At 43.1% G+C, this 20,434-nt stretch overlaps 1 protein-coding gene across 2 annotated transcripts in view; it reads right to left on the bottom strand.

Annotated features, from left to right (window-relative positions):
* The window catches only part of ARFGEF1 (ARF guanine nucleotide exchange factor 1), a 93,951-nt gene that overhangs the window by 27,677 nt on the left and 45,840 nt on the right, over nt 1-20,434 (bottom strand). For both annotated transcript variants that reach the window (XM_089517425.1, XM_089517424.1), the window contains exons 8-17: nt 19,567-19,742; nt 17,118-17,251; nt 16,219-16,453; nt 14,262-14,361; nt 13,991-14,130; nt 13,779-13,887; nt 11,697-11,898; nt 9,595-9,706; nt 7,354-7,559; nt 7,189-7,273 (exon numbers count right to left, since the gene is read on the bottom strand). In XM_089517425.1, the coding sequence (XP_089373551.1) occupies nt 7,189-7,273; nt 7,354-7,559; nt 9,595-9,706; nt 11,697-11,898; nt 13,779-13,887; nt 13,991-14,130; nt 14,262-14,361; nt 16,219-16,453; nt 17,118-17,251; nt 19,567-19,742 (1,499 nt within the window). The remainder of the gene's footprint in view (nt 1-7,188; nt 7,274-7,353; nt 7,560-9,594; nt 9,707-11,696; nt 11,899-13,778; nt 13,888-13,990; nt 14,131-14,261; nt 14,362-16,218; nt 16,454-17,117; nt 17,252-19,566; nt 19,743-20,434) is intronic.

Genomic DNA, 20,434 nt, shown 5'->3' on the forward strand with positions numbered 1-20,434 from the left:
TATTTCTTCGAGTGGTCATCTGCGAATACATACAAATGGGTTTCACTGCGCCTGCGCAGTGCTGCTCGGAAACTTCTGGAATCACTAGGCAAAGTTTACTTTGCAACATATAGAAACTTTTTGGCGGTAACTCCGCCCACCCGTTATAAGGCCCCTGCCTTCCCGCTCTTTTCCCCAGTTCCGCAATTTTTTCCGCCAAGCAGGCGATGGAAGAGCCAATCAGAGCAGGACACTGAGGGGACGGACGGGTGGGATTTGTATGTATTCGCAGATGACCACTCGAAGAAATACTGTTACAGGTAAGCAACCTGTCCTCCTTCTTCGTGGTCTCTGCGAATCATACAAATGGGTTTAGACTGACAAGCTTAGGTATGCGGCGGAGGGAGTGTCCTGAAACCAAAGCTATGGTAAACCAAAGGTATATTTATTAAAACAATAAACACCTTGAACCATAAAGGGAGTCAGTCTTTTTGTTACTGCACGAACTAACATAGCAACAACATTGCTAAACCTGAGAATGGGAGATAAGGTCATGCAAGACCATCCCATTGAATTTGTGCAAATGAACATTCAACAGAATGCAAATCAAAGGCATTATATACATAAATGCTGAAACACAACCATCAGTAGTGCAATCAATGCAACCCTGAAACCAACACAGCTCTCCCGAAAGCTGCGTCTCGGATGGCCCTGGTGTCCAGCCTATAGTGCTTTATAAAAGTCAATGGCTGGGACCAGACAGCAGCCTTACAGACATCCTCCAAGGGAATCCCCGACAGGAATGCAGAGGATGTCGACATTGACCTTGTGGAATGGGACCGAACCCTGCCCGGGAGAGGTTTACCCAAAAGTTCATAGCAGAGGTGGATGGTACCAGCCACCCATTTAGAAAACCTCTGCGCAGACACAGGCAACCCCTTCTTCGGCTCCGAGTAGCATTGGAAAAGTCTCTCGGACCGACTGGAGGCAGCAGTTCTGTCTAAATAAAACGCCAATGCTCTCCTGACATCAAGAGAGTGCAGGCGTCGCTCCGCATCCGACGTCGGGTTGGATGCGAGGGTAGGCAGTACAATGTCCTGGCACATGTGGAAAGCAGACACTACCTTCGGCAAAAAAGTAATGTCTGTCCGGAGGACCACCTTGTCCTTGTGGAACCTCAAGAATGGTTGGTCCCTCCATAAGGCACAGAGTTCGCCCGCACGGCGGGCAGAGGTGATGGCCACAAGAAAGGCGGTCTTCGAAGTCAATAGTCTCAAGTCCGCCGTGGCCATCGGTTCAAAGGGCTTGGATTGGAGAGCGGACAGTACTGCCTCCAAACTCCAAGCCGGCGTCAGTACCGACACAGGAGGATACAGGTTGGCACAACCCTTGAGGAACCCCTTCACCAAGGGGTCCTTGAAGAAGGAAACCCTCCCCCCGAACTGATATTTGGCACAAATGGCAGACAAATAGCACTTGATGGATGCGAGAGATAGCCCCTCATCCAAAAGTGCCATCAAAAACTCCAGCACCACTGGAGTGGACACTTGAGCAGGAGACAAGCCTTTTTGGTCCAGGAACAGGCCAAATTTCCTCCACTTGGAGGCACAGGACCGCTGGGTGGTAGGTTTCCTTGCAGCCAGGATCACCGTCCTCACCGCCTCTGGCAGGGCAGTCAGGGCTGTATCCTCCAGGCTACCAGCGGCAGGCTCTCGATGTCCGGGTGGAGAATCCTCCCGTCCTGGATCGACAGCAGGTCCGGACGAGGATCGAGGCCGAGAAAGCATCTCTTGGAAAGGTGAAGAAGGGATGCAAGCCAGGGCTGTCTCGGCCACCACGGGGTGATCAGGATCGCATGCGAGCGGTCCGTTGTCATCTTGGACACTACCCTGATGATGAGAGGGAACGGAGGGAACGCGTAGAGAAGCTCCCCCGTCCAGAGGAAGGCGAATGCGTCTCCGAGGGATCCGTCCATCGACTTCCTGGAGCAGAACTGGGGACAGTGGGTGTTCCACCTGGTCGCGAAGAGGTCGATCCGGGGGGTTCCCCACCGGTCGAAGAGGTCGCTGACCGTCTCGGGATGGAGCCTCCACTCGTGGCACACCGACGGGGATCTGCTGAGGCGGTCTGCCAGCTCGTTGTCCTCTCCCGGAAGGTGAATCGCCTGAAGGAGGATTTGTCTTTGGATGCACCAGTCCCAGATGCGGAGCGTCAGGTCGAGCAGGGTCTTGGATCTGGTGCCTCCTTGCTTGTTGATGTAATACATCACGGTGGTGTTGTCCGTCCTCAGGAGGACCACCTTGCCTGTGACGGCGAACTCGAACGCCCTTAATGCCTTCTCCACTGCCAGCATCTCCAGGGCGTTGATGTGGAGGAGCTTGTCCTGGGCGGACCACCTGTCCTTGACGACCAAGTCGAGCAGGTGGGCGCCCCAACCCTCCAGGGATGCGTCGGTTGTCAGAGTCAGCTGTGACTGGGGCTGATGAAAAGGCATCCCGGCGCCGACGTTGCGGAAGTCCAACCACCATCTCAGGGACGCAGCTACCGGTCTCGGTACCGTGAGCCACTTGGACGGAGGGTCCTCCATCGGAGAGAAGGCGGAGAGGAACCAGGACTGGAGCGGTCGGAGGCGAAGCCTTGCCCAAGGTGTGACAAACGTCATTGATGCCATGTGGCCCAAAGCGACCTGGACATCTCTGGCCCTCACCCTTCTGTGGGAGATGCAAGGTCTGAGCGACGCAGTCAAGGCCTGGAAACGGTCTGGAGGGAGAAATGCGGAGCATCTTTCGGAGTCGAGAATTGCCCCGATGAACTTGACCTACCTGGTTGGGGCGAAGTGGGATTTTTCCCTGTTGACGACCAGTCCAAGGGAGTCCAAGAGGTGCAGGGCGAATGCGACTGCCTCCTGCAGTTCGTGTGGAGACTCGGCGGCAAACAGCCAGTCGTCCAGGTAAGGGAAGACCATGAAGCCCTTCTGATGAAGGTATGCCACCACCGGTGCCATGCACTTTGTGAAGACCCGTGGAGCCGTGGCCAAGCCGAAGGGGAGGACGTTGTAGCGGTACGAGGTGGAACCGACAGCGAAGGCGAGGAATCTCCGGTGGGATTCCCGGATCCCGACGTGGAAGTAGGCGTCCTTCAAGTCGACAGTCGCGAACCACAGGCCCTGGTGGAGCAGAGGCAGAATGGAAGCCAAGGTTACCATTCGAAAGCGACGGTATTCCAGGAATAAATTCAAGTGTCTCAAGTCTAGGATGGGCCTGATGCCCCCATCCGCTTTCGGTACCGTAAAGTACCTGGAGAAGAAGGCTCCGGGACATTGGTCAGGCGGTAAAGGGGAGATGGCCCCTTTTTCCAGCAAGGTGCGCACTTCGTCGAGAAGGGTGTCCGATGGGGGAGTGGACATGAAGGCTCCAGTTGGAGGGAGCTCTTCGAACTCGAGGGCATATCCCCTACGGACAATGTTGAGAACCCACAAGTCCGATGTTATTGAGGCCCAGGTGTTAGCGAAGGGCCTCAAAATGTCCAGAAAGAAGGGGGATGAAAGAGAGGCGAAGTGCGCTGCGTCCCTTCAGGCTCTTTTCTTCCCCTGGTCAGTGTCCTGCCGGCGGGACTTGCGGTACCGAGGCGGGAAGTTACGACGGCCAGAGGAGGAGGAAGACTGCGAGGGGTAGCGACGTCTCTGGGAGCCCTGTTGTTGGGACTGTCGATCCCGAGGGAAGGTCCCCTGAGACTGACCTTGCGGCTGCCATGGGCTCTGACGCTTCCGAAATGGAGAAGCAGGTGCAGAGGACATGCCATGCTTCTTAGCTGCTGCCTTCATCCTGAACTTCCTGTTCAGGCGGTCGTCAGTCTCCGCATGGAAGAGCCCGGTCCCATCGAGTGGCATGTCCTCGATGGCCGCCTTGACGGTAGGGTTGAGGTCCGAGGCCCTCAACCAAGCATGCTGCCTGAGTGCCATGGAAGCAGACATGGCCCTCCCTGCACAGTCAGCCATATTTCTGGAAGTGGTGATGAGCCAGCTTCCGATGGAGTGAGTCTCGTCCCTGACCTCGACCAACTGCCTCTGGACATCATCCGGGATGTCCGGGATGAGAGGGGAGATATGTTCCATGAGGGTTTGGACGTATGCCCCCATGCAGGCAGTATAATTGATGGCCTTTACCGCTAGGGCCGCTGCCGAGTAGGCCTTCTTGGCCAGGCCATCCACTTTCTTCGCCTCCCGGTTGACAGGGGAGGTAGCCTGCTTCGGCACGAAGCTGTGTTGAGCTCCCTCAACAATAGCCGAATTGGGCCTGGGGTGGTCAGCCAACCAGGGACAGCTCGCCGGGGCGACTCTGTAGAGAGACTCCACCTTGCGGGACGAGGCAGACAGGTTGGCCGGAGAGTCCCAAGACCTCTGAACTATGGTCTGGAGAGATGGTAGCAGGGGAAGGCAAGGTGGTGTGGGCACCCGTCCATGAACCCGACGTTCCACCAGATCCTGAGCATCATCGTCCGGGAAAGCAAGCTCGATGTCGAGGGCCCTGGCCATCTTCACGACGTGCTCACTAAAAGAACGGACATCGTCCGATGGGAAAGAAGGCTCAGGATTGTGCATCCTCTGGGGAGAAGCCGACACCGAGAGGACATCTTCTTCCTCGGACGGCATCTCGGACGGGGGCACGGGCTCGTCATCAGAGTCCAAGTCAGAGGAGAGGGCGTCAACCACTGTGACTTGGGATCTCGGACGGCGCGGGATGGGATCAGCCGAAGAGCACGAGCGCCGGTGAGGCGGAGATGGAGGCCTCTCGAACACGGAGACGGCCGGAACCGATCTGGCAGACGTGCCCTCCTGAGGGTCAGCCGGACGGGGGTTCAATCTGGTGAACTCTCTGAGTGCCACCTCCTTCGTGACCGACATGAAGTATCGGCCCGACTGGGTGTCCAGGAACAGATCCGGCGGCTCCTGTGGGCGGGGCGGTTGTCCATCGCCCTCATCCTCGGAGTGGGGAAGCGAGAGGTCTCCAGAAGGGAGGGCAGGAGCGGTGTCCCCTGTCTCGTGGACGAAGTCCATAGTGGGCTGAGGCGGTGGTGTGACCGGTATCGGAGTCTGCTGCATCTCAGGGGCAGGCTCTGGATCAAGAGCTGCCGGAGTGGAAGCGCGGGCCTTCTTAGAAGGGGAACGCCTCTTGTCCTTAGCCTTGGGCAAGTCGGTCCCGGCTTGCTCCTTGGAGGGCTTAGACTTCTTAGAGCCAGGGTCACGGCCCACCCTGTCATGGTGCCTCTTCTTTCCCGGTCTCGGGGTCTCTTCCAACGGAAAGAATGGATTTTCCGGGAGGTCCAGGAGGACAGCAGCCGCCCCCGATGAAGATGGCCTTGGGGACCTTGCCTTGTCCGAAGATGGGGCATGGGTCGCTCCCGAAACCGAAGCCGATTCCCTCGGCTTGGAGGCGTGGTGGGACGCCTTGGATGATGAAGGCGACACGAGTTGGGCCTCCGCTCCGGTCCCCTTCCTTGCGTGCGAGCCGTCCGATTTCTTCGCAGACTTGGACGACGGCTCGATGCCCTCGGTCCCCGAGGCCTTACGGGGGCGCTTGGAGGGTCCGTCGGTGGCACTGGGCGGTTTGGAGCCACGGGCCACATCGGAGGTGGCGGGAGGGATTGTCCCAGCCGGGACACACACCACGCTGGAAACGGTGGCCCTGACGGATGTCACGCTGGACCTGGAAGATGAAGCCGGGGGCGCGGAAGGCGGGACGGATGAAGAGCGGGAACCTCCCTTCTGTACCTTGCCCAGGGCGATCGCCGAGGTGAGCCGGGACTCACAGTTTTTCCAGGCCTGAGAAGAGAGGGACCTGCAGAGCGGGCAGGCCTTGGCGTCATGGTCCTTGCCGAGGCACAGAAGACAGGAACAGTGCGGGTCCTGGACGGGCACCTTTCTCCCGCAGATGTCACACTTTTTGAAGGGTGCAGGCATCTTGAGAGGACGACACAGCCGAAGGAGAATCCAGAGAACGAGGTCAACAGTCCGAAGTTCAAAGTTACCAGGGGCGGGAGACAAAGAATGGTCAAGAGTACAGTCCGAGGTCAAAAACGAAAGTGATTCCAAGCAAGAGAAGCAAGCGAAAGTTCCCTGAAGCAGCTAGCGCGGCGGAAAAAAGGAACTGGGGAAAAGAGCGGGAAGGCAGGGGCCTTATAACAGGTGGGCGGAGTTACCGCCAAAAAGTTTCTATATGTTGCAAAGTAAACTTTGCCTAGTGATTCCAGAAGTTTCCGAGCAGCATTGCGCAGGCGCAGTGAAACCCATTTGTATGATTCGCAGAGACCACGAAGAAGAAACAGTAGATTTCAGAGGTTAATGTCCACTCCAGTAGTATATGTCAAATAAACCAGGAAAATATAGAAATGTTATGGTGGTGTGATATTATGATGTTATATCACATTCTGGGGGCAAATCTTTGGGCAGGCAACCCGGTACACCAAGGGAAACCCAGCTTGTTTACAGTGTGGTGCCAAGATTAGCTGAATCATTATTCTATATTGGATGAAATGTGATTGGAAACTATTTTTTCATCAGTTTAGAACTAGCAAATCATCTGCTAACCAAAGATCTAATACACCATTTGACAAAATAAACTAAATTTGACCATCTCCTCTTACTTCTGACATAGGATAGTGTTAAGACAAACAGCAGATGAGGTTTCATTTGTGTGAATTCTGCTTCCAAGTACTGCTGCTCAGGTTACCTATAGAGCCAGGGCAAAGAATGGCCCTTAACTGGGGGAGGGCATGCCCATCGGCAAAGACAATTTTGCTCCTAGAGTACACATTACCACACAGTATTTTTAATACCAGGTTCTCCTGCTAATCAAGAAAAATAGCTGTATTCTTTCAGGGGTTATGCCTGTTTCTCATTTTGAGGAGTTTAAAGTTTTTTTCCATTTAGAAATAATAGTGGTAGTTAATTTTAGGATACACAAAGATACAGAATTGTGTCAGTTATATTCCTCCCCCCCCCCCCCAAAAAAAAGATGTGAGCTACTCAAAATTTATTCCACTGCAAGTGTTGTTGTTTTTTTGTTCTAATATGGACATATGGTCATAAAATACTCTAGAAGCCATTAAATGAGAGTTTCTTTAGCCATATGGGTGAGGGCTAAAAATGGCATGAAGGTTTAAGCTTTTCATGTTATAATTGTTGGAATTATTAAAATGTGAATAACATACCTGTGGGCTATGAAGATCTGTTGTCAACATGATAATTGAATAAGCCAAGACATATGCTGTGTCTGCACTAGCAAAAAGAGTTTGCCTGAAATAAACAAAATATATAATAAATGTTCCCCATTACCTTGACTTATAAATATGCAAAGTCAAGAGAACATTACTCACCCTTGATTGCACTCTAAGTATCTAGCAGCAAATTTTTCCATTAATCTATCAATTTTTTGAGCTTCTCCTGGGAGACGGAAGCCTTCCAAAAACATACGCAGAGCTGAAACAAAATCTTTTGCTGAGAAATCATGTTGGTCCACATATGCATACATAACTTCCTTATTAAATTTATCATTGTCTCCTAAGAACTCTCCAACTTGAGTCTATATTAGAAACAAAAAGAAGGTAAATTCAACATTAATTAAATCCTCATAAACCAGCAAACATAAAAGAAATCAAAGTATTACATTTTAATTGTCATTATTTAAAACTGAAGTTGAATAACTGAAGTATGATGTTGTGCTAGTTTTTGATTAATACAGTTACTGCAGTAGAGAAATCTTTTTGGATATGGTGAAAAACTTTGCATGGACAAGAAACCATCTGCTATTTCATGAGGACAAGACACAGTTGCTAATTGCCAATATAACAGAAAGAACAATCTCATTCTGTTCCTGTGCATTCAATGGGCATTTGCACATACTTTTTGAAACTATTAGGTTCTGCCACCTAACAGACATATATCAAAAGTGGAAAATCAAGTAGGTTCAAAGATGATTTTGCCCAGGGTCTCACTGTAAAATGCATCAGTCAGTTTCATTACTGATTACAGATTATAAAATGATGGTCACCATATTTGCTAACACAGTACATAAAATTCTGTGTTAATGAAAACCAAGCAAGATTTATGAAGGAGCTGACAAATGAAACAGCAATAGCAGCAGCAGCTTCATTTATATGCTGCTTCATACCTCCTAAGGAGTCTTTAATCAGTTTAAAACTGTAAGCTAATTGCCCACAACAAGCTGGGTACTTATTTTAGCAACCTCTGAAGGATACAAGCTTAAGTCGAGCCTGAGATGTTGGCTGGTATTCAACACACAACCTTAGGGTTTGTGAATGAGTGGCTGCAGTACAGGCATTTAACCACTGCGCCACCAGAACACAAGGAAGATGTTATCTAAAAACACACACACAAAAACCCCAAACAAATATTCTATATCTGTTTCACTTTACATTTTAAAGATGCTTTCATAACCATGCAAAATCTGAAATATTTTACATTTGTATAGGTTGGTCAGAAAAACAGGACTGAAAAATGGTAGTATCAAATGCAGAAGTAGAGATATCAGATATCTAGGAGTGCTCTTTTCAGATAGTCTGTGAGAGCTAGATAATGCTATATAAATATTAAGTAAAATTAGACAAGAAATTAAACGATGGAGAAATTTACTTGTACAGTTGGCCCTTCATATCCATGGAGGTTCCATTCCAGATCCCCCTGTGGAAACCAAATTTCCTGAGACTTCAAGTCCCATTATTCTCTATGGATGAGTGATCATGTCAGTGTGGCTGTGTGCACACACCACTAATAAGTTTAATGGGGTGGGGCCATCTGCCAATGCTCCAATCTGTGCTTGGATAGCCTGCCGATATGGAGGGTCAACTGTATTTCTGTTTGTGGTTTTCAATCTCATGATGGCTGGCAAAACATGTGAGTGAAATATCAGTTACCAGATCAAACACAGTTTAGCAATCCCAACATAAAAGGGAAGTACAGTACTGCTGTTGATTTTCTACTTCTGTCTGAAATGCAAAGGATGATCTCTGAAGCTTCCAGGTTGAGACTTTTGAACTACAGCTAAATTAAGAATTCCCCAGGAATATGTATTCCATAATACATAAATGAATTCCCTTTTAGTACAGTATTCCTGCAAATGGATCACACACTCCAAACAGAAATATTCAGAAAGTTTGCTTGAAAATAATTAACTCACATTTTTTATTTCTCTCAATGGTTCCTTTATCTTAGTACTTTATATTTTATAAAATGAAATAAATCTGGATTGTATAGTTTTGTTAGCTGTTTTTTCTTATTTTTTTTCTAGGCAAGGAGTTATATAAAGTAATACAATAAAAGACAGCATCCTTCCTTCCATTTGTAATTGCAACCACAATCAGAAGAACTGATCTATGAGCAAGGTATGTTTTTCCTTACTCCCAGCACAACTGTAGCTCCTTGCTCTCTTTATAATTTAGGGAAATTTAAGAATAGTAGGTTGATTTGACATACAGAGCTGTTCCAGTTTGTTTTCATTACAAGTCTGACAGGCATACAGGGCACTTGGGTATGTTTAAACAACAGTAATTGTATTTATCAAGTGAATATTAAATACACTGAATATTAAGTGCTCTTACAGAGTCTAATCGTTCTTCCTGGTGCAAGAACTGGGCAATATCTTCAGGTGTAGTACCAAGCATTCCTTGCTCTTGTAGATACTGAATTCCTCTCTTTGGCTTCTTATTAAACCTGTGCATTAAATGTTATGTTAATTAAGCCCTGAAAACCACATACATGAGAGATACATATCAAAATGCAGAGAAAAATCCATAACTTAGTATCAGTATCAATATTTAAAAATCAGAATGTTGTAAGTTGAATACAGAGGAGCTTCCTCTGGATCCAACCCATAACTTGTAAAACAAGAAATCCCTCTTCAGGTAACAGCCTTATGGTTACAAAAGTTTAAATTCCCCTTACTTTCAAAAGGGTTGGAATATAGAGAAGGATTTACAGCAAGTGATAAAAGGACTTCTAGGCATATTACAAGGCTTCTAAGTGTATTTCATTGTTAGACTTGATTTTCCCCACTATGGGATACCATGCTGTTTCACTTGACTCTTTCCCCTTAATACATACTATCCATAATATAAAATAAAGTCAAAGGAGATACTTCCAAATCCCTCTTTACTATTACTATACTGCTTCACTTTAAATATGTACCCATTTAGAAGAACCTCTGCCAGCAGCTTCTACATCATCTATGTCTAATAAAGTACAAGGACACACACTTTGTTGTTGTTGTTTTTTGTTTGTTTCTGAAGCACACTAACAAAATCCCACCCCATCATACTTTATTTCTGACAATAGTCCAGAAAAAAAGGAGCAGGTAAAACCATGAAAGTCCTCAAATTAAAAAAATAAAATACATTTACAAGCTATAGTGAATAATTTCACCAAATTCTAAAACAACCAACCCAGAGACTCAAGTCAACTAACATTTGAGATTGTCCCACTGCTAAATCAGTAATCAGATAGAGGGCTGCAAATGTACTGTTCTTTTTTACTAGCTACAAAACTTGCTGTATGAGTTCTCAGATAAAGTCTATGTTCCAAAGGCTGTGGGAATGTAGGAAGTTCCTTTTACCAGACTGACTCTTTATCAATCAAGCCCAATACTGTCTACTATGCAGCTTGCTCTCAGTTTTCAGGTAGACAGCTCACAAGAGGTTGGCTAAGAATATTTGACTATATTAACAAGAACACCCTATGTGAACAGAGAGTCCAAGTATTTAAATATTCGTAACATTTTTTCAGCACATTTGATTTATTTCTCATACTGATTGTGAGGGAAATATTGAACTTATACATATTTACTAGAAAATAACTCACAATATTTATTATTATTATTATTATTTATTTCATTTATATACCGCCATTCCTACGATCATGGCGGTGTACAACAATTACATAATACAAAAGTACCCAAACAAACCTCCATATTATTACAAAAAAATACAATTCAAAAATCCAACATACAGTCAAATAACACAATAAAAGCAGCTTAGAATACCATAATACAGTGCACAAAATCAGTCTCCCCGAACACTACGCAAACACGCATCCAGCAACGACAATCCCTCGCCCAACAGCAACAGTCCCTCACTGCCTCCTGATGGTGTGGGGGTGTGTGTGCGGTGTCTCCCTGGGCGCTGGCGGGCCGGCTTTATGGAGGCCGCTGAACTGAACTGAATTTTGAATAACAAACATGACAAGGATCCATATGTGCTCTTATATACACAGAAGAGCACTTTCTCTTTGGGGAAGGAACTGTGATCCAGAGGAACCTCTTGCTGGAAAACAATAAAGGAGGAATAATTTTCACTGATTACCTCTTTCACCCTGCAAACCTGTGTACCTATCTAGGAGGCTTAGGAGGTTGCAGTGAGAAGGAGAAATCACAAAAACTGGCTTCCCCAGTTCCTCTAGCAGAACATCCCATAAGTGGGACTCTGCTCATGGAAAAACCAAATGACATTAATTTATAGTTGACTTTTAAGACTGCAGTCTTCAAAGTGTGGTATATATGTAATTCCATGAATTTCAAAGTGTATTTCAGCATTAGATCCTATGGTGTGTTAAGGAATTAAGTTATAAATAAACAGCTGAAGGAATAATTAAAAAAGAAAGTCCTCTGCATTACAAGAATTCATCCTATCAGTGCATAAAAGAAACTTACAAATCTATGCCTTGTTCTATTATTTCTTTTTGTTGCTTTAGGACTTCAAACTGTTCTGGATTGTCAGTGCCAGACATCTGTGTACTGTAGCTGCCAATTCCTGAAGAAGCTGTGGAGTCTAAAGAATTTAAGCTTCCATATCTATTAATTGTCTCAGGATGCTTGGTTTCAGTGGTGTCCTGTTCTGAGGGTTTCTCTTGCCCTGTACAATGGAAGCAAAGAGGAGCTGTATTTACATATTCTTAAAGACAGTACCCTACTTAGTTTTCCAGACATTTCATTGCTAAACACTCCATCCAAATTCAAATTAATAATTTTTTAAAACATATGTAATTGAGGACAAGAAGAGTTGTTAACATGATGACATTTCTGAAACTAAATCTAAACAAGAATGTCAGCTGTGAATATATGTATATAATTTTGTACATATATTTTATACTTAATCAAATAAATATATTGTTCAGTCAGCCCTCCTTCTCCACAGATTTTTTATCTGTGGATTCCAGCATCCATGGCTTGAAAATATTACAAAAAAGTATAAATTCCAAATAGCAAACCTTGATTATCCATCTTATATAAGGGACACCATTGTGCCTGCCATTATATTTAGTAGGACTTGAGCATCCACGGATTTTGATATTCATGGAGGATCCTGGAACCAAACCCCAGCAGATAACAAGGTCCCAATGTTTGTTCTAACAACCAGAGAAGCCTAATGATTCATGAGGTGGTGATTAAATGCCCTGTGCTACCATTTTACTACAGTAAATTAGTTATAGTAGAGTCTCGATTATCTGTTCTTTGCTCATCCGATGTTCCGGATTATCCAACATCCCATGCTTCTTCATGAGCGTGCATGCGGTGTGCTCACAAAGAAGCATGAAACGTCGGATAATGGCTTGGTGGCTTGGTTTTCCTCAGCCTGAAGGGAGTCCGCGGATGCTTTGTTACATGCCCCTAGGTTTTATCCTTGACTTATCCATGGGTCATATCAAATTTTGGCTCCAAAATCTGTCCTCTATTTAAATATGAGGTCAACTTATAGTTGAATATAAAGTCAGCCCTCCACATTTGCAGGTTTGACATTTGTGGTTTTGGTTATTCTCCCAAGCCTTTCCAGGGTGGGAGAAGTCAGAAGCAGGGAGTGTTCTGTTTCCTGAGTCCCTCCCATCTCAGAAATGACTGCCACAGGGGTGGGCTATTCACGCTTTTTCCACATTCATGGGGGGTCTTGTTCCCCTAACCCCTGCGAATGTGGAGAGCTGACTGTATATGGTAATATACATTTGCCATTTATGAAGGAGTCCAAGTCAGAGATGGACAGTAGAAAAATAGAGGAATTGGGAGTCGGATTTCAAGGTTTGGTATACTGACACCATAGTTTTGAGCACAACCAGAATATTTTTTGTATGTTTTGTACGTTTGGATCTAAGCCTGTGTTATTTGCTGACTTTATAAATGTGTGCCATACTGAAGTAATCTTGGGACTCCAATAATGTAGTCATTTAAACAAGCAACTACATTTCATTTCTGGTCAACAGGTCAGTGAGACAATCTGTTCCATTAGACTTGACATCTGTTCTGTTGCGGTTATTCACTAAAACACTGGTATTATCTTATGTCCTTCTCTCAAAAGAATAGAGAATGACCACTGATGGGGGGATTCCTCATACCCACATCTGACACATTTCTTTAACAATGTCTTAGAGCACATAGGCTTGTAAGACCATAGTGAGATACCTAAAGCCATACTGAACAAAATAAAATACTAAACATTTCAATCAAAGATGAGATATAACTAGAACCAACCAAACAAACAAATAAAAGGAAAAGAAAGAGAAAATAATAGCACTCAGCAGTACACAAAGATCTGAGGAGATTTCTGTGAGCTGTGGAATGTTCCAAATGCCTGGGAAAAAGAGTGCAAAGAGCAGGAGCCACACTTTTTTGAGCACGAGTGTTAAGGAGTAGGCTTTCATTTAAATCCTATTAGAATATTTCGGACAATGCTTTGTCTAAGCACAGAACCCATATTTGTAAGTCACTCAGACCATAAAGAAGAGTATCAAAGCATCAACTTACCTAGGGTTGTCTGAGAGTTGGGATTTACATACTGATCCTTACTCCACTCCACCATGCACTTCAGTATAGATACTAAGCATTCAAGTCCTTTCTTTCTAAGACTTAACTCCTGCAGAAAGTGGTAAGCATTTTAAAATTATTTAGATAATATTCAAGTTAATAGTAACTGATTTTATAATTTAAAACATAGCAAAATATACCATTGGTCTTACCTGAATGTTGGTCATGCCAAGTTCTTGGCTACCTCTTCCTTGGGCAATCTTAGATAGATCATTAACTAGTCTTTCAAATATATTTGCAGCATTTAAATCACAATCATAGTTTACATAAATGTCCACTACACTTTGGGCATCTGTAACAACAACAAAGTAAATACATTGAAGAACTTTTTCTAGAATTATGCATAGTACAACTACAAAAATTCTCATACTAGGGAGACATGTGCTCCTAAACCACTTTAAAGCATGCCCAATGGAGTAATACCTGCGCATATCCTTGTCAGTGTTTGTATAACCATCCATTTATGATCAAAGGAGCTGGTAGAAGTTTCTAGGATATATAGGAAAATCTCTTTGAAGAATACCTAGAAAAAATGGCATGAACCGCTAGAAGTTACTTATGTCCAAAAACCTGTACTTTGTGCAGTTATTCCTTATAAACCAGCATTTGACCACATAAACATAAAGTATAAGATATATTCGTTTGAAAAAAATAATATTTTATTGGCAATTTATATTTTTATCTTGTTATTTAATTATCCCATGAAAATATATGCTATTCTACTCATCAGAAAAAATAGGCAGCCATGTGTTGTACAGCAACATTTTAATTCAAGGGAAATGATTCATAGAGAATCTCATGATTACACAAGGCCGTGGAGATCACAGAGTCTGACTTTAACAGTAATTGCATTCACTTCAATTATTATCCTATCAACTCCATTAAATTGCATTTGGATGCCCTGCTAGGCGAATTCAAAAAGTACAAAAAGAAAAAAAAAAGACAGGAGGTTCTGGTGCAAGATGTCAGGAAGTGAGGTAAAAATACACAGGTCTAATGCTCTTTCCTGGCTTCAAAACACCACAAAATTTTATAAACCATAAATAGAAGAAGCATGCTCACACAGGTTTTAGCCCCTCCAAAGCATATTAAATTAGTGATTCCCAATCTTTGGTCATCCAGGTGTTTTTGACTTCAACTCCCAAAAGCTCCAGCCAGCTTTGCCAACAGTCTAGAATTCTGAAACTTGAGATCCAAAACATCTGGAAAACCAAAGTTTGGGAACCACTGTTTTAAGTACAGGAATAATCAGAGACCTCTGGGAGGCATGATGCACCATTAGTTGGTGCAAAAGAATACATTTAAAAATAAAATAAAATGGGACAGGTTTGTTGTGAGAGGATGTGGGTGTGCAGCTCACCAAAGAACACCCTGTCAGACCCCCAGAAGTTGCCCATCACTGAATTAACTGATGCTCCATATGGAGAAGACTATACTGTAACTTTCAAGTCATAAATTATGTTCTGTTCCTTCCTCTCAGGCACTGGGGAATTTTATTAGTGGCAAGAGCTATTTACTTGTAAGGGAAGGATACGGGTTAGTAACAATTTTCTATGTACATGAATTTCTAGTTAACCTATTTGTCTCACCCATCAGCCACCTCCACAGCACAGTATTACTCTCCTTCTTCTCTAATGGCTACTTTTCTGGCATTTCTTAATTCCTTGTCTATAAAAGGGATGTGATTTGAACTATCTGTCAAGTGTAGTGAGTTTGTATCCTTTCAGTAACTCCATATAAATTAATTTCCAAAACGGAGTGACATATGAGCCAGATCAGCAAACTTCAATGCGCTGGCAAAGAAGAATCCTCTCCCCTCATTCTGAAAGGTTAACAGAACTGGCACTAGTCATGCAACAGGAAGGTGTGCCACAACTGGGGCACCTCAACTGAGAAAGTTCTCTCCTTCACCAACACACAACATACCTTCCTCTGAAATAGAACGTGCTGTGGAAAGTGTCGTTTCACAACACAGGCGGACTGATGTAGGGAGAGATGGTGTTTCAGGTATTTACATGTAAGCCCAATCCACAAAAAGTAAGATAGATAGGTGCCATTTTTAGGGTTTACAAAAATTCAAGTCCAACATATGTCAGTTGGAGACAGAACAAATCAATCTGCTGCCTCATTTTGAGGATTATCAGATCATTTGCAGCAATATCACAGTTCTATTTTCTGAATGCTGCAGTGAGTAAGCATCAGTTTGGGAATCATTTATATTGTTTGTTCAAAATAAAGTGGTCTTTAAACCCAAAGAAGTCCAGTTAATCCTTAGACTAAAATAAAACAATTGCTTGCAGAATATTACATATATTTCAGGACTTTAATTATATCAAATATCGCATTTGTTAATGTTATGGCATTTGTTAAGGTATCATACCTCAATCTGCATTTTCAGATGAGTCTTAAAATTTGAAAGTAGTGTCAAGAATATAGAGAGAGAAAGTTCAAAAACCTCTGGAACAGATGAAACTCCATTTTTAGACAATGCAACACAAAGATACTGCTTAATAGCATTGATAAACATTTCATTTGTCCTGAAAACAGGTCCTGCATTCTGCAAAATGGACAGCAGCAACTGTAATGAAAGGATCTTTGATCGCAATTCATGAGACCTGGGAAGAGAACATCATAGTTATTTGAGCAGTTTATTTTCACTCTCATGGACAGTATCTTGAGCCTTTTGGACAAGTAACAATGCTCTAAACATTACCTATAAGTTCCTCAAACAGTCTATAAGTGGTCCTAATAATCCTTTTTTTCCTGCCGGAAGATTTGGCATACAACTTACTCCAGAGCAATTACTTCTTAAACCACCATTTCCCAATTAAAAGTGATTACACTAATTTGTCCATAACACCTAAAAGACTGTTTTTCTTCAGAATATACTGGACTCTCTTGTTCTCAAACAGCCTCTAATTTGAAGAACAGAAAATGTATGTAAAGAACAGAGAGACAACCCATTCCTATATGTTATTTCCTGTTAGTCCAAGTGAAAACTCCAACATGGTGGTCTATCTAATCTTGTAGAAACTCCAATTAGCTTCAGAAATAGCTTAATGGGCATGGGATGACCTATTCAAATCTAGACAGATCATGCTGGAATCATCCACATACTTATTTTATATTTATCAATTATGTAGCACCACAGCATTATTTTACATGACATTTTGAAAGTACTACTATTATGTGTTGGGTATTAAAAACAGCAAGGAACTCTGCATTCACACTTGTATGACTTATGGTAAGTACTGCATAAACTAATAAATCTTAACTTACTTTGGATCAGGTGGTCCATCTGACAGAGGCTTCATAGAGAGTTTACAGAGTGACCTGAATACTAGGAAGGCATCCTTTTGTAAAATGTGGGAAAATTTAGCACCAGGGGTTGGTCCTGAAGAATTTCCAGATTCCTAAAGTGAGAATAAGCATGTTTAGACACATTCCATAATAAACACTCTAACACTGAATATTTAAAGTTAGCTGTTATGCTCAGGAATCACAACTTTAATTTCTTAAAACTAATCAATTAAAGAGGTCATTCAGCCATCCACATGCCAACAAGACAGATGCTAGAACATTTCATTTAGCCAATCAGGAGCCGACTTTGAGATTATATTCTTCTCCCTCAGAACCTCTTCTCTCCTGGAAGAAAATTTCTCTACTAATTTCATAAACATGCTTAAGGATTTGGGTGGGACTGAAACTACCACTGTTAAGGCTAAAAGGCAGGGCTGGGAAATGTGTAATCCATAAGTTGCAAGTAGCCCCCAGAGCCATTTTTGTGGCCGTCCTACTGAGCCCAAAAAACCTAAATGCCCTCTAGGGGGATTTGGGACAATTTTACAATGGGCCTTTTTAGGATAAAGGAGGCCTTTTTTGATAACAGGAAAAACAACAACAACAGAAGTTCACATCTGGGTCACTGTCTCTGTTTTTTTTTTTTTGTTTGTTTGTTTAAAGCCTCAAACATGGCAAATTACCCCACACCCCCTAGAAAGCATTTTTGGGGGGAAGGAGAAAAGAAATGAAGAGTTTTTTTTTCCATGTAGAAACCACTGGAGCTAGGAGACAACTGCGTGGTCTAGAACAGTGGTTCCCAAACTTTAGTCCTCCAAATGTTTTGAACTTCGGTTCCCACAATTCCTGACTGTTGTTCAAGATGGCTGGGGCTTCTTGGAGTTGAAGTCCAAAATACATGGAGGACCAAAATTTGGGAATCATGCTCAAGAAAGGGATTTTGGAGCCTGGCCAATAATTCTCTAATATGATTGAATTCAGAGAGGGATTTTTCAATAGCAGCCATGCCACAACCTCTTTTAGGCAGGATGGAAAGCTGTCTTACTACAGTGAGGCATTTGCTGTTTCCCTTACCCACGCGGCCAGGCCCCCTTTGGCTGCTTTTAAGAGCCAAGAATGGCACAAGCCTAATATCCATATCATGGCTTTCACCTCTTTAAGGAATTGGAGAATTTTTCCTCTGCAATTACTCCTCTGCATTTTTTCTCCTCAATTTATTATTAAGGGAGGGGGTCAAGAGAGCATTTTCAAGACATGCTTCTGATTTACTAACTGAACTAGCATTATATGTGTACTGGCAAATAGCACAATTACAACCAATCCAAGAAACATGACCCTGAATCTCTAACTATCTGTCAGTCAGACCATTTACTGGAATTTCATTTCTGCATTAGAAGACATATGAATTATTTCCACAACACTTAAATGTTTCAGTAATTTTAAAATATAAAGTATTCAACTTATATACCATATACATGTGATCAAGATAAATTTGCCTATGTAAATACATTAACCTTTCTTGGAAAATGCTAAAAATATTCTTAAAGGGAAAGGTTTCTCCTTGACTGTAGGGGTGGTGTTTATCTCCGTTTCTAAGCCAAACCAGTGTTGTCTGAAGACAGCTCCAGTGGTTATGTGGCCTTCATGGCTGCACAGAACACTGTTACCTTCCCACCAAACTGATATCTATTTATCTCCTTACATTTGCATGCTTTCAAACTACTGGGATGGCAGACTGGGATTAGTGACAGGAATTCAACCTATCACACTGCCCTTGGGCTTGGAACTGCCAACCTTCCAACATTACGATAGTCATAATTGGCATCTTAACCACTAAGTCCCTAACAATATTCTTAATGTAAACTAAAATGCAGCCAAAAGAAACTGCAGGCTTTTCCATTATCTACATTTGGAATATTCTACTTTTAAATGAGTAAGTTATGGCAATTATCTACTTAGGGACCTTTTTATTCAAATGCAAGGCCCTAGGAAAGTCTGAGACACATGGAGGGAGTAGTTACTTAAAACATGTGTGCCTATTCATTAATGTTATTTATTTATTTTAAATTACTATGGAAGTGAAATATATCAAATTCATGATGTCATATATTCAGGGTTGAGGATTGCTCATGTATTTTATTTATGTTGCAATAGCACGCATAGCACTGGCCCAGGACAAGTCAATAGTCCTTGTCCTTTGTTGTATCGATTCACATAAATAATTCAAAATTAAAGCACCTACACTCCAAGATAAAGCTGTCTGTCTGATGTAAGTATACGTGCCTTCATCAAGTCTCCTGTTCGCAAGGCCTGTTTTACACAGCATGTACAGTCTGAATTTTACCACAGTGTAGTCTAACTCAAATGACTTTATTATTTTCTATATGTATATTCAAAAACCTTGTTTTGTAAGCATACATTTTAATACCTGAGTGTCATTGGAAGAGACTGATAACCTATCATCAGGTAGAGATGGTGTATAAACAACAGAAATAGGTGTCCCTGGAATTCCATTTGCTTGGATATTTTCACTGTCACTACCATCTTCTGAAGTCCCCACTGTTCCATCAACCATAGCCTTTTCAGCAATTCTTTCTCCTACATCTAAAGGGAAAAAAAAGAGAATTAAATATTTGACTCAATGCATGTGTAAATTTTACACATAAAAAAGTGTGGAGAAGGAAGAGGGATCAGGGTCACCAAGTCTCACAGCTTCATTGAGCGACTGTTGCTCCCACCCTGGGTTCCCTCCCCACTGTTTGAGAACCACTGGTTTAATGAGAGCTGCCTTGGGAATGTAAAATATTTTCTAATACTATTTTACTGAATTGTAAAGCACAGATACATTATTTGAGACAATCTTTATAATAACTTGATTGATTCAGCTCTGAACTGAGTCAGTATCCAAACATTTCTGATCAAACATATTAAGTGCCATAGCCTATATAGCTTATAAATGACTCATTAAGCTTTTCAAAAGAGAAAGAGAACCTGCTGTGAAGAGTTCACACATAAAAGAAAAAAAATGAGGAGTGAAAAAGGAAACAGAAAGTTACCAAACCCTGAAAACACAAAGTAGGTCAACTCATTAGCTCAAGTATCACTTAAAACAACCCTTTAAATGAGCAAAACCTTGACTGCCCCCAAACAATTCACTTCTCACTTCAGTCATATGACTACCAGTTCAGTAAAAAACAGGTGATAGTGAGACAGAAAAAAATTCAAGCACACTTAAATGTTTTCAGTGTTTCCTGATATTTTATCAATATGTTATAGCCTTAAAATGACACCAGTGA

Source organism: Sceloporus occidentalis, unplaced genomic scaffold (assembly GCF_023333645.1).
Source record: "Sceloporus occidentalis isolate IW3139 unplaced genomic scaffold, rSceOcc1.0.p SCAF_3, whole genome shotgun sequence".
NCBI classification, from domain to species: Eukaryota; Metazoa; Chordata; class Lepidosauria; order Squamata; family Phrynosomatidae; genus Sceloporus; species Sceloporus occidentalis.